At 50.4% G+C, this 14,695-nt stretch overlaps 1 protein-coding gene across 2 annotated transcripts in view; it reads left to right on the top strand.

The window, feature by feature from the left end:
* Positions 1-14,695, top strand: part of NTN1 (netrin 1) — an 86,110-nt gene that overhangs the window by 32,148 nt on the left and 39,267 nt on the right. The window contains exon 3 of one of the 2 annotated variants that reach the window (XM_081805715.1): positions 12,898-14,614. The exons of the other annotated variant lie outside the window; for it this stretch is intronic. Coding sequence (XP_081661841.1) covers positions 12,898-12,923 — 26 coding nt within the window. The 3' untranslated portion in view covers positions 12,924-14,614. Of the gene's footprint in view, positions 1-12,897; positions 14,615-14,695 lie in introns of those variants that run through there. 2 annotated transcript variants of the gene reach the window in all.

Below are 14,695 nucleotides of genomic sequence, written 5' to 3'. Positions count from 1 at the left end.
TAAATCTGTGCATGGGTGCGTGCATCCTTCCATGCATGGGTCCATCCATGCATGCCTTGGTCCATGCATGTGTGCATCCATCCATGCATGCGTCTGTCTGCGCATGCGTCCATCTGTCCATTTCCTGCACAGCCTTGTCTCCCGGCTCCTCCTCGTCTGTCTGACTGCCACATGGGGGAGTCAAGTCCGAGTTCTCTCCTCTCTTCATTGTATACATCCTCTCTGTAGATGATCTCACCCTTTCTCTTGGCCTCACACGAAGCCATTCAAACCCTCTCCGTTTTCTGTCTCTGACCCTGGCGCGCCTCTGAGCTCCAAACCTTGCAACTCCCAATTTCTTGCCTCACTTGAAGGTCTCATAGGCGTGTCGCACTGCTCAGGCCAGACACCTAGGAGAGGACGCTCCACATCCTCTTACCCCGCGTGAGATTATATACATGCATCTGGAGCGTCTGGGGAAAGGTATAAAATGCTTGTATAATGTGTGCCTAGAGAAGAATGCAATAGAGTGGACACCCCCCCCGCCCCGTGGATGTAGTCATAAAATATTAAAAAACGAATAAAATGCAATAGTATATATTCTTGTTGGGTGAAGAAAAATCACTGGTTGTATTGAAGACGCCATAGACTTGTTTTGGTTGCATTCTGTGTGGGCCAAACAGGAAATCCAATGACGGATGACCAGAATGGTCAAATTGAGCTCCGGGGTGCCGTAAGTAACTCGTATTGACCATGGAACCTTCGGTAGGGATGCAGACATGATATTGACTCCTACAGTTGTTGAAGACATCTTCCATAGACTGTGGACATGAGTATGGACAAGGAATCTGTGCTCTGAGTTTTAGAGTAAGCCATAGAAGAGAACAGATACTTTGTATCTTAGTGTCTCTGAGCCTTGTGCCCCCGTGGAGTAACGGTTTTCATGATAATAGATACATGTGTCAGCGAAATAAAGTACATTTGCCATGGGCTGTAGACATATTCCTTCACACACCCCTTGTTCGTTGGCATACCCACCTCCGAGCTCCCTGCTCCTGTGATTCTGAGTCTCCATCCCCGTCTCTTACAGAATCAAGTCCCAACTCTGCACAGAACTCGAGGCCCTCCTCCGCCTGTTCCCAGCTCCCATCTTCCAACCTCTTTAGCCGGCTCCCGGGTCCTGTTAGGTTTGTGTAGCTCTAGTACTCTGGGCCTGGGTGTGGAGTTCTTGCAGGCATGTCTTCGTGTCCAGCCCGCCACCAGGTGAGATGAGAGTGGAGGCTCTGGGCTTGGGGGACGAATACCAAGTGCATCGCTCCTAGGCCACAATGCTCCCTGCCCAGGGCACAAACCCACACATTTGCTTCTGCCTACGTAGAGCTCCCAGCGCAATGCTCAGTGTCTTGCTGGGGACACTTAATAAAGGTTTATTGGCTGGATAGATGCATAAACCACTGAGCTAAAAAGGCATTGATGAGCTTATGGAAGGACCTCTTTGGTGTGAATAGAGAGAGTCGGATTATGTTCCCTGGTGAAGGTCCTTTTTTTTTAAATAGGTCTTTTCTCACTTTAGACCCTTGGGAGGGAACAGTATGTCAACCTCAAATTTTTAGCAGGGGATCCACAATGAAGGAGGGGGAGTGGCAGGTTTCCAAGTTACGCAGAGCAATCCAAACTGACCCCTAGCTTTCTCTTCCTGGCTGGTGCCCTGCATTTTGGACACGCATCCACCCCTGCGTGAGTATAGGAATAAGCTCGTCTGCTTTTCAAAGTAGGACACCAAAGTTTCCCATCCTTGCAAATAGCCTCTGGCTTCCCAGCCTGGCTTCTTCCACAGTTTACGAAGACCCAGCACCAGGAGCCGCGGGCTGGTGAATTTCACAATCCTGTGGGCATTGCGGGCTGCTGAGACACATTTCTCAGCTGTTAAATTTGAACCTCTTAGACACCAACATCTCACTTCCCCTCCCAGGAATTTTCCTATTAAAACATTTTAAAGGTCTATTCAGCTAGTTTATAGTTATGGGAATTAAACAGAATGAGTAGGAATTAAGTTTTAGGGACATTTAAGCAGAGGAATGAATATTTTTTTCTTTCATATTTCATAATTTCAAAGCCCTCAGCAGACCCCCGCGTATAAACTATTTTGGTTTGAATGTGGATTAATCCACTTTCATTTTGGCAAAAACAAAATAATAAGGCCAAGGAGGTCATTTCCTTTTCGAGAAGAGTTTGAGTCTGCTGAGCATCATCTTCCCTGGCTCCTTCACCTTTGAGATCTTGCCTTGTCTGCATCTCGGGGACCTAGCTTTTTTTTTTTTTTTTTAAAGATTTTATTTATTTATTTGACAGAGAGAGACACAGCGAGAGAGGGAACACAAGCAGGGGGAGTGGGAGAGGGAGAAGCAGGCTCCCTGCTCTGCAGGATGCGGACTCGATCCCAGGACCCTGGGATCATGACCTGAGCCGAAGGCAGTCGCTTAACCAACTGAGCCACCCAGGCGCCCGAAGGGGACCTAGCTTTTTGTCACCAACTGGGATCTGGGGACAGAAGAGCCAAAAGGCAGTTTGGAGGATGAATATGCAGAGCCCAAGGAAAAGTGTTTTACAGGGCTTCCAGGTGTTTCTAAGGAAGAAAGATTGAGTTGATTCCCCATGTTAAGAAAATGTTTGAGGTCTTGACCCTCTATTTGCGGCCCTAGTATGTTCCACCTTTGTCTTCCTTGGTGAGTGGGCCAAGACCCTATGTTATGCCACAGGTCGAGTGAACCACCTAGGGACCTCTCTCCTGGGAAGAGTTCGGTGGGTAGCCTGGGTGTAAGCGGGCAGCCTTCTGAGAGAGAGCCCTTCCCAGGAGGGTTCTCCTCATGTCTGTTGGGGGTGATGGTGACGTCCCCTCATGGGATTGCTGTGCATCAGATGGGTTATTTCAAGTGCGTGGGACCGTATTTGGTTCGTAGCAAGTGCTCGAGAAATGTTAGCTGTGATCCATATGGGTGGATTTTACTTAAGCTACTGGTGAGGACAACTCGGAAAATTTCATCTGTGGCTATTTCCCCCCTTATAGAAAGGGAACTGTGTTACTTTTGTCTAAACTCACTCCACTATTTAGAGAGGTCATAGAGACACACGGAGTGGACATGGTGGAAGCCCAGCTCCTTTAGCCTAACCCCCACCCCACCCTGAACCTTGGACAAGTGTTACGGAATTAGGGACGCCTGGGTGGCTCAGTCAGTTAAGCGTCTGCCTTCGGCTCAGGTCATGATCCTGGGTCCTGGGATCGAGCCCTGCATCGGGCTCCTTGCTCAGCGGGGAGCCTGTTTCTCCCTCTGCCGCTTGCCCTGCTTATGATCTCTCTCTCTCTCCTTCTGACAAATAAATAAATAAAATCTTAAAAAAAAAAAGTGTTATGGAATTAGAACCTAAAGCTCTTACCTCTCTGTTCAGCACTTTTGCCACTAGTCCAAGCTGCCACTGACCTGCAGCTTGCTTTTAAGAGACACATGCTTTATGTATCAATTCATGGCGGCTAGACCCCCAACTGGAGCTTCCCAAGACTTCTGGACTCCTCTGTTCCAGAATGTTCCTGCCCCAGGTGACCTCCACGGTGTCTCCCAAAAGCCCTTCCCCGGTCCCTAGCTGTCCCCTTCCCCACAGACCTTGGTTCCTCCAGCCTCTTGGAACTTTCGGTATTGAGAGAATAGCCACAAGCCTCTAAGGCCATGGGGCTCAAGAACCCAGGTTCTGTTCACCCCCATGGGCTGCCTGAAGGAGTCTGCTCTCTCCCGGGATACAGATCTAATTTTGATGTAACACGGGTTGAACGCCGATACCCCTGGACGTAGTGATTTTCTTCAGTATTTCTGGAGCATTTAAAGGGCAGTCTCTGGAACCGCCACATTAAGCTCCTGACATGGTCGAAGGCTTGCTCTAAGCCTGTTTTGATCACTTTTCTGGTATAATGATACCTCTTCACATTCTCGGTAATTAGACTTTATAATCCCTCCGTTCCACTCTGTTTGACCTTTATCTTAAATTAAATTTTTTTTATATGAAGTTGAAAAGCAAACAAAAGACCAAAAATTCGCAAAGACAAAAATGTTATTAAAATGCATTATAGTTTCTCCATCCGGCACGGTCGTGGCCCACGGAGGCCAACGCACTTGGCTTCCACCGGACCCTGGGTCCGGGGGCGCGGGGGTGGGGTGGGGTGGGGTGGGGTGGGGGCGCACGGTGCCCACCTGCCTGCCCCGCGGAGGGAAAGCCCAAGCGCATGCGCCTCAGCCAGCAGCCTGGATTGGAGGCTGGGGGGCGGGGCGATGTGGCTGTTGCAGCTCGGTGGCCTATTTCACTTCTTTTCCCTACACCCTAGAAAAGGGACTTAAACCACAAACATATGTCTCAGAGTCACGTCCGGGGTCTTGTTTCCCTCCAGGATTCTTCAGATGCTCCGCGTCCCGGCTCGAAACCCGAATGGACGCTGGAGGCTGAGCGGGCACCTTAGGTGCCAGGGTGGTCCCTGCGTGCCACAGCCCCTAGTAGGTGCTGGAGTTTTAGCATCCCTGGGGAGGAAGCGGGGCTGGAGAAACCGCAGCGTCCTTTGTGGGGTCTGAGCAGACAGGCAACCCCGAGAGATGGGAGGGAAGCCAGGGCCAGGAGACAGAGCACAGGTCTGCCCGGGTTTCTCCGGCCAGAGCCCCAACGGGACTGCCTTCCTGTGCGACCCCATTTCTTGGGTGTCTGCATGAAGGCCCTGGCCCCAGCTTTGCAGCTTCACACCAGCCCCCTCCCCGGTGGCCCTGGAGCCTGGGTTATTTGCTGTTTTTTCAAGCTAGCACCACACCCTTGGACTGTCTGCCAAGAAGGACCATTGTTCATGAGAATTCCTCGCTGGCTCCAGCTAACCCTTAGATGCACTGTTCTGGGGTTGTGCCCTGAATTATTCCTTTTCTTTTTGGAAGCCCCCCCACCCATCCTCCTGACTTCTCCTTGCCTTCTCTCAACCCGACCTTCTCACCAAGCCTCATTTTGTGGTCCGAAAAGCCTTGATAGGTGGGCAGGGGGCATGGAAGCGAAGCCCTTCGGGGAACCCTGGTCTCTAGAGCAGCTCTGCATCCTGGCCTTGGAGAGGAGGCAGGGAGGCCCTGAGCTCAGGCCCAGGAGGATGTCAGGTCATCTCAGCTGGGGGTGGGGGGGGGTGCAGGGTGCTAGGGAAGTGAGTGGAGGTGGGGGTGGGGTGGGAATAAGAGGGAGGCTGGGGAATGAAAACCAATATCTCTCCCCTCCCCTGAATTGAGCTGATTAACCTGTAGAAATAGAGGCCTTGCCAAGCCCAACTTCCTTGTTTCCAGAAACCTTGGCACCGAGGCCCCCGTTTCTGGCAGAGGCCCGTCCTCAACAGGGGAACCAGCAAAGCAGCTGCTGTGATCCCCCCCCCCCCCGCCTCATTTCTGGCAATCCCGAATGGGACTGTTTACTTTTTTCTTCCCCTTTCCTTCCCCACCCTGCTGTAGCAGGGAGTTGGTTCTGGTTAATGTTGAAGATCATAACATGATTACCCCAAAGTCTCATGAAATTAAATCACTTTTCTTCAAAGAGAAAAGGGTGGGGGGACCGTCTGGCTGGTAGGCCAGCGAGGGACGAGCGGATATTGAAAGCAGGCTGGCAGCACGCTTTGCTTTGCACGCTTTGCACGCTTTGCACAGCGGAGGCCCTGCGAGGAGGAGGCAGTGTCCATGGGGGCCCTGGCTTGGCCAGCAACGGCTCGGAGGTGGTGGCGGGTCTCCCACCTGGGCCCCCAGACACCTGCCTCCTGTGTACAGAGAGCAGGGCTGGAAGAAGGCGAAGCTGCCCATGGGGTGGTGGCCGGAGCCCGACAGTGAGTCGTTTGGGAAGAACTTGAACTCAAGCAAGTCCCTATGACCGTTCTCAGTCACCTCCTGCCCGGAGAGTTCATCAGGTCAGGGCGTGAATTTGGGGGGCAGCTCCATCCCTGCAGTAGCCTGGGGTCAAAGTCTCAGTCTCTTCCAGAAAGGTGCTTTAGTGTCCGGGGTAGGCTGGGGGTGTGCGCGTGTGTGTCTTTGCGTCGGATTTTTATAGACTTATTGAATGTAAGGGATTGAGAGGACCTTAGAGATCATCCAGCATCTGATCCCCCGCCCAGTGGAGGAATCCCCTTTACACTTAACCCCGGCAAAGAACACTGAGCCTCTGCTCTGTCCCCTCTGGTGGCAGGTGCTCACTCTCTTGCAAGGTCAGTCCTTGGAGAAGGATTCTGGAAGTTGCACCTGTTGATCCCACTTGTGCCTTCTGGGGACGCAGACGGCAGCATCCGGCCTGGTTGGCGCCTGGCACATAGTGCTTGGAAAGTGTTTCCCGTGAACGTGGCTGTGGCCTTCTCTTTGGTGTGGCTGCCTTTTGGGGTTCCCAGCTCTCCTGGGTGCGGGGGGTTTGGTGCCCCCTCTCTAGGAGTTTCCCGGAGCTGGTTCCGTACCATTTTCAGCGGTCTTGCAAGGAAAGAGGGAAGCCGTTTGGAAACGGAGCCTGAAAGATGCGTGATTCTTGTTACCAGTATCACAGTGCCCTGAGCTCTCTGGGGACAGTGACCAGCCCAGGAGGCCCAGGGATTGGTGGATATGTTGAATGAGGACTCCAGGGGATTGGTCTGTTGGCACCAAGGGCCAGAGGCACTGCTCAGGCAGTGGAGGGGGCATCCAAGAGAAGTCCGTGGTGCCGGCTGCTCATGGCACTGAAACCCAACCGATGCAGGAAGGAAACAGGTTGACGAGGATGGCGGCGTGTAAGTTCAGCGATTGCATTTTTCAGAGGGATTAGGGATGGGACTCGGCCAGCTCGAGCTGGTTGGAGCTCAGTGCTGTGACTCATGCTCATCCAGGGTCAGCGAGCGTCTCTCTGCGCACGGCCTTGGGCTGAACTCCTCACCTGGCCAGCCTTCTCGAAAATGTGTGTCATTCCTTACGAAGCAGAGCCGAGGAGCGGGTGAGCGGGTGTGCAAGTCAGTGGAAATTCGTCTCCACCGCTGGAAAAACAACTCCCAAGTTCATGACTCCTTGGCTTCGGAGGTGTGACTCTAAAGGATGGAGCCGACTTTCTTGTTTTTCACCAAACAGACCTGGGTTGACAGGCCCAGATGAGTGTCCTGTCCACGTTAGTAGCCACCTTGGGAGGAGCAACACTTCCACTATCCTGGGCAGCCCTTTTACCAGCCCTGCGGGGGAAGCCGGTTTTGTTGCTTTGCAGCCCCAGTTCGTTTTTATCCAACAACAACATCGCCCAAGCTTGATCCCCGAGCCTGTTCACCAGACTTGACACCCAAGGTTTGGGGCTTGAAGTCGTGTCCAGATCCCAGGGTTGAGAAGCTGCCACCCCCTGGGATATTCAGAAGCTCCTGAGGGCAGGTCCTTAGGACACGTGCTCACCCTGCCTTCCCCAGCATGCCAGCATCTTACTCAAAGGCACGCGTGCGTGTGGACGTGGAATGCTCTGGCTTGTGAAAGAGTCAGCCTCGCTGTGTTGTGGTCAGGCCTAGTTGGTTTGACTAAGGGTATGAACTCTGGAGCCAGGCTATCTGAGTTCAAATCCCAGCTCCACCAGTTATGGTGGGTATGACCTTGGGCAAGTTACCTACTTTCTGTGGGTCAGGTTTCCCATCTACTTCTCAGCCTCCAGCGTGCCTAACACATGGAGTCCGAAACGAATACACAGAAATACGCATTTTGTGCTGTTATTGGTGATTGACATATTTTGACGATCAATTATTTTCACCTCCTGTGTGACTTTATCAGCCACCTCCCACCACCCAGGGTGTCCTGGCTTCATGCTGTCAGAGGAGTTTTCTTGCTGGGGGAGCTCCCCGGTACCCACTCTAGGAAATCCAGTGTAGACCATCATCACATTCTTAAATGGTGACGATTCATAGTGCCTCAACTCCGAGCTTTGTGTCGTGGGTCCCAGCGTCTTGCTCACCTTGCATAGAAGTCAGAGGGCAGGGCATGCATTTTTGAAGCTGGGCCAGCCACACTGCTGCTTCCCCCCTCTTTCCTGGAGTAGCACCCTGCCCTGTTCTGCAGCAGGTAATGGTCACACAGTTGGGTGAACGTGGGATCTGGCCATGTTATCGCTGTCTTTCCTGTTTGCGGCATCTTGGAATTAACAAAGGAAGAGGCAGAGGAAAGAACTGATAATAGCTGGAGATAAACTGTCTCCAAAACGTGGGCAACTAGCCCCAACTGTCCTGTTGGAAATGGAAATTAAAAAAAAAAAAGAAAAAAAAGAAGTGGAAGAAATGATTGTGGGTTTTGGCCAGGAAGAGGGACAGGGTTTGGGGCTACCCGTTGTTTGAGGAACAGACCCAGGAGAACATAAGGTCGGATGCAGTAGAGGTGAAACGGAGGGCATCCAGAGGCAACAGGATATTGGAGGTGGGGCACTGGGTTGGGAGGGAAAAATGCCAGGTTTCCGAGGCAGGCGGTACCGTCAACTCATTTTAGCACTTTGAGGAAGTTGCTTCACCTTTGCAAGCCTCAGTGTCCTCACCTGCAAAATGGAGGCAGTGATTCCCACCTGTCCCCCAGGGTAGTTGTGAAGACCAAATGAGCGAAGACGGAGATGAAATACTTGATTTTTAGGGTGCTGTGCCATCACCATCATCATCACCATCATCATCATCATCACCATCATCATCACCGTCATCATCATCACCACCATCATCACCGTCATCATCACCACCATCACCATCATCACCATCATCATCGTCATCACCATCATCATCATCACCATCACCACCATCATCATCATCACCATCATCACCACCATCACCATCATCATCATCATCACCACCATCACCATCATCATCATCATCATCACCATCATCATCACCACCATCACCATCATCATCACCATCATCATCATCATCATCACCACCATCATCATCACCATCATCATCATCATCATCACCATCATCATCACCACCATCACCATCATCATCACCATCATCATCATCATCACCATCATCGTCATCACCATCATCACTGACCTGATATATCCGGTAGAAACAAAGTGGGGAGAGGTTGGGAGGATGACCTTTAATTGCTAGTAAACTATTCAGGAAGATTGGCAAGATGGTGAAGAGGTCACTGGGGAGAAGTGAAGACAGAAGAGATGATGTGTAAACCGCCCTTTTGTTGGCTCCCAGACAAGAGATCCAGACCTCAATCATCCCAGAGAGCCAAGAATCTGTCTGAGTGGGTGCGGCAGGGCTGACGCTTAGTTATGGTCTGCTGGTCATCAGTGTCTGTGGAGGTTTCTGGGGCCCTGGGCTCCATGCTGGGAGCATGAAGGTCATCCCAAGGAAGATGTTTTCCATAACAGGTTTTATTGTCATTGCTCAGCTCATGTGTTCCCATTCCCAGATGATGGCTAAGGTCTCCTTGTCAACACTCCACATGCTATTTGGTCTTTTGCCCTTCCAACCCTCCCTCCCTCCTTCTGTTTGACTTTGAACCCACTCTTTGGGCTACGTAGAAACTGACTTAGGAGTCTGGGATACATCCTCTGGAAAGGAGCTGCCTATCTAGGGAGGTTCCTGGTGACTTCTGTGGTCCTTTAGCTCCCCCACTTCTCCCCTCCACACACCAGCCTTGGGCCCTGGGAGAGGAGCCCACAGCAGGAAGCAGGGCCTGAAATGGCTCCCAGGGTCCTTTGTGCATCGCGGAACTGAGGTCCTGACAGAAGGGCCTCCTCTGTCACCATGCTGTGGGAGAGGAGCCCTGCCTGAGGATGGTGGGTTGTCCGTCTTGGGCATGGCAGATCCCCAAGGGGAGAGCGTGGTGACCTCTTTGAAGCATTTGCCTACATGGACCTATCTTTCCCCACTGAACTGTCTTCACCCTTGGCTTCATGGCCACGGTCTGTCCCCACGTCTCTGCTCAGGCCTTATCTCTCTCCTTCCTTGGCTTGCCCTCCTCCAGCTCCTGAGATGTGGGTGCATTCTGAGGTAAGCCCTGCGGTCCACTTAGCCTTCTAGACATCTTGTCTCAATGACTCTGTTTATTCTTAGAGTTGAGATGTAAATGGCTCCCAAATTATCTATCCACATTCTAGTCTTTCTTGAAACATCAAATATCATCATCTCAAACTTAGAACATTTGAAATCTCACCTATAAACCAAAATGTACTTCCTCTATGCAGGCCAACGAGAGTCACCCAGGAGCTCCATCTTGGTCTTCTTTGACTTGTCAACTGATCACCCAGTCTTGTTGATCCTCCCTTTGTAATGCCCCATTCACACCTGTTCCTTTCTATTCTTACTGCCAACACTCAAGTTTTCCTCACGTGGAGACTTGACTACCATCCCAACCAGTCCCCCCAACCTGCCCCACAGATCCTTGACTTGACTACGATCCCAACCAGTCCCCCCAACCTACACCCACTGTCATAAAGTACCTCCTCCCATCATCGGCATCAACAAGAAAGCAGACCTGTTGGCACATTGAGTTCTAGGCTCAGGCCCTTCTCCACATTCTTACTCTTTTGAGGAAGAGATTGATGGCCGGCCGGTAGAGTTCTGAATGGCAGGAAGCTGGGTGTGTGTGGGGTGGGATAGCCATGGGGGAAGCCTTTTAATGTTTCCTGGCTGAAGGCAGTAGTTGGCTGAATAATCAAATAAGTCAGATAAACACTTAAATATTTGACTTTAAGACATATAAATGTACATCCATTTGCCAAGCTTTTGATGCAGGGCCAAGGCATTTTCTTTGAGTCTGGGTCTGCTGGTTGGGTTCTGTGTTCTTTCTTGCATAAACCCTGCCTGTGATGCATGGTCTCTGGTCTCCGGTTTCATTAAAGTGAAGTGATTCTCCAAAGAAGCTAGTGAAGTTATCGGAGTTCAGTACCCTTTTCTTTTTTGACAACTTCTGCCCAATTTGTTCCCGATACCTCTTCCACATCTCAGTGGACGTGACTTTTATAAATTTAGTGACTTACTTGTGCTGTCTTTCCAGTTCGTTTTTCTTAGAAACAACAGCCCTTTGCTTGCTGTTTTGAATGGGCAGGGAACCTGCAGCACTTCCTAGAGCAGCAGAGAGCCACAGAGCCCCTGTAGCTAGCACTCACTTGGCTGAGGTTTCATGGCGAGAACAGACAGTGTAAATGATGCTGGCAGGTGCAATGATTAGAGATTGGTCGTAAGAGGTTTTTTGTCTTCTGTTCGGGTGAGGAAATTCACTGAGTCAGCCCAAACAGAGGAAGAACGTTTGGAAGAAATCTAAAGTCTTTGCCACAGGTCCAAAAAGTGAATGGCACCATCACCGTGTGATGGGTCCTCCTATGATTGGACAGACTTAAGGATTTTTAGTTGAAGGGAGGATTTATGTGTGTCAAATATGGGATGTGGCTGCCAAAGGAAGTTAGTGTAATCTTCGGTCACTGATCATCTGCCCAGCACCTGTTCCGTCCTTTCTCCTCTGTGTATAGCCATGTGGTCCTGGGGGGGGGGTGGCGGGGGTTGGGGCAGGAATTGTCTGTGATTTGTCTAATCCGATCAGGATGACTCCATCTTCCTTGCCATGTTGTTGGTCAACACACAGCATTTCTGTGGCTATAGGAGTTGGTTCAGGAATGGACGTGTGACCCAGTTTGGTCTAGAATCATAAGAGCACATTGGCTGGAGGCTTTTGTAATAAGGTCCCTAACTCTTCCAGGGGAGATTCTGGAAGCCAGCCCTTTCTTTTTTTTTTTTTTTTTTTAAGATTTTATTTATTTATTTTAGAGAAAGAGGGGAGGAAGAGGAGGGAGAGGGAGAGAATCCTAAGCAGACTCTGTGCCAAGCATGGAGCCTGATGTGGGGCTCGACCCCACAACTCTTAGATGATGACCGGAGCCGAAACCAAGAGTTGGATGCTCAACCGACTGAGCTACCCAGGTGCCCCTTTCTCTCTTACCTTAGATGGTGTGGCATGTGGGTACGAAGCCTGGAACTGCTGTATCCATTTTGCCCCCATGAGGACACCCACCCTAGGTTGATACTGATACCACAAAGGCCTAGAGGACAGGTAGAAGCCAAATCCTTGATGACATCCCTGAATGAAACCAGCTCTACCTCCAGACCTGTCAGTTACCCAAACCCACAAAAATCTCTTAAGCCATTTGGACTTGAGTTTTCCATTACCTGGCACATGGAGACTCTCATTTGCCATAGGAGTGAGAGCCCTTGCTCGCTTGGGGAGAGACACCCTTGTTTTGAACGTTGCGTTTGCTTCTGGGCCCCGGTCTTTGAGAGGCACCTCAAGGATCTGCAGTGTGGCTGATGAACAGCTGCTAGACTGGGTAGGCGTATGGGATCCAGGTTTAAAAAGAATCTCCAATGAGGGTGATGATCCACTTTTATGTATGGATGTGTAATAGCACTTCTTTCAATGGAAAAGCTCACCACATAACATTTTTAAAAGGACAAGGTTTTGTGGAAACGCTGAGTTGTTAACTTCCCAGGAGCACGTGTTTTGCATGAGATAAGATGTCCTGGTAGCTGCCATGAACATGCTGGGAATAGCAAGAGAAAATTCTCACAAAGGCACAGAATGATGTGAGTATGAATAAAAAGCTGTTTTGTCTAGTCATCTTGTGAGAGGAAAACCCAGATGCCACAAACTGTCATCATTCCAGTGTAGAAACAGCCACTGGGGTGTTGTTTTCATAAGTTGCTGTCACACCGTGGCCCTTGAGGGAGTATGGAGAGTGGCTTGTCCAGGAGATTTCCATCTGGGGAGCAGGACCCCTCGCGCGTTGGCTCATCCATCCTGCCACGCTATGGAGCTTTGGTGGGAGGAGACCTCTGGCCATGTCACAGCTCATTCCACGCCTTCCAAGGGGCTTCTTAGCTTTGATTTTGTTTTTTTGCAGCTTTCGCACTTCCTTCTGATCCTTAAAGCAACAAGCGTGAAACCAGCAGCTCCACTCCCTCCTACCAGGATGCTACGGAAACAAACAAATGAAATGAGCTGTGGGTCTTGGGCAGGGAATCCCTAGTTAGCAGTAGGCTTGGCTTCTGGAACACAGAGGCCTCAGAACACACTGGCTCAGACAAAGTGGATGTTTATTTCTTTTTCACTTAATAGCTGGGAGGTGGGCAGCTCTCTCCATGACGTCACCCAGCAGGACAGGACCCAGCCCTCTGTCTTGTTGCTCCACCACCCCATGGGTGTTGTCTTCATCTTCATGGTGGAAGCTGGTCCCCCAGCACCCTATCTTTGTTCCAACCTGCCTGAAGAGGGGAGAGAGAGCAATTTCTTTAAGGAAGTGATGAGGGAGGTGCATATATCACTTCTGGTCATATCCCATTACCTCAGACTTCATCACGTGACCACACCTAGATGCAAGGCATCCCTGGGGAGTATGGTCTTTAGCCGGATGGCCATGAGCCCCCATAGCTAAAAGGAAGGGTACTGGGAACAAGGACAATTAGATTCTCTTCTGTGACGCTTCTCAGTCTGCATCTATGGAGTGAGGTCCACAGGATCGCTCACAGTCCCTGCCTCAGCCTCTCTGAGCCTCTGTGCCTTCATCTGTGAAACAGAAATAACCAAAGTGCCAACCTCAATGACACATGAGAAAGGACTTTGCCCACCACCCACACAGAGTTGGGTACTCAGATGGGAGCTGCCATCATGGCTGTTTTCATTCAGCCAATCAACAGATAGGTCCTGAGTGTCCACTATGTGTTCCGTAGTGAAACCAAACCAAAGTCCCCATTCTCAGAGCTTACATTCTAGTGGGGGGACAGCAGTGCACATGGGGAGAATTGTCACCTTTTCTGACCACTCTCTCCCTGGCTCTCAGTGTTACTAAACATGGGATTTCCAAGTTGGGGCACTCTGCGAGAGTCTTCCAGGTGGCTTCTTATAGTTAGTGGTAGAGCCCAAGTGAGATGCATTTCTGCTGATAAATGTGAAAGCCATGCAATAAAAACCAGGTAGCACCCCACTTGTCCCCTTGTCCCTATTTTTAAAGTCACTGTTTTCTCCATTCTTTTTATGAGGGCTATTTTTTCTTTTAATGGTAGCAAGTGGAAGTAGGTGTAGGGAGATAAGTTGTCATGGTATCTTTATAAATAAAGACCAACAAATATTAAAATCCTTCAATTACTATTTCTTAAGCATCTTTCTCATGCTAAGTTTCTGTACTAAGTGATGGAAATAAAGTGGAGCCCACCACGAGGGTCAGAGGGGAACACACACCAGCAATTACAATACAGGGCAGTAGGTGCTGCAGCAGGGGTCAGAACCAGCACTGTGGAAGTAGGAAGAGGAGGCACCTGGGCCAGTTGTGGGGCGAGATCAGGGAAGGCTTCCCGGAGGAAGTGAAATCATCAAACAAATCACCACTACCACCTTCATTATCACTGCTCTTGTCACCATTGTCATCACCATCATCACACTTGCTGTCATCATCACCATCATCATTGTCATCTCTGCTCCCATCATCATCATCGTCACCACTATGATCACCACTGTCTTCATCTTCCTCACCACCATCATCATCACCATCATCATCATCACCATCATCACCACCATCATCACCATCACCATCATCATCACCATCACCATCATCATCACCATCATCACCATCACCATCACCATCATCATCACCATCACCATCATCACCATCATCACCACCATCACCACCATCATCACCATCATCA

Source organism: Leptonychotes weddellii, chromosome 15 (genome assembly GCF_054177405.1).
Source record: "Leptonychotes weddellii isolate Sample4059 chromosome 15, ASM5417740v2, whole genome shotgun sequence".
In the NCBI taxonomy this organism is placed as follows: domain Eukaryota; kingdom Metazoa; phylum Chordata; class Mammalia; order Carnivora; family Phocidae; genus Leptonychotes; species Leptonychotes weddellii.
Note: the sequence above shows the minus strand (reverse complement) of the source record. Positions and strands in the feature narration are given on the sequence as shown.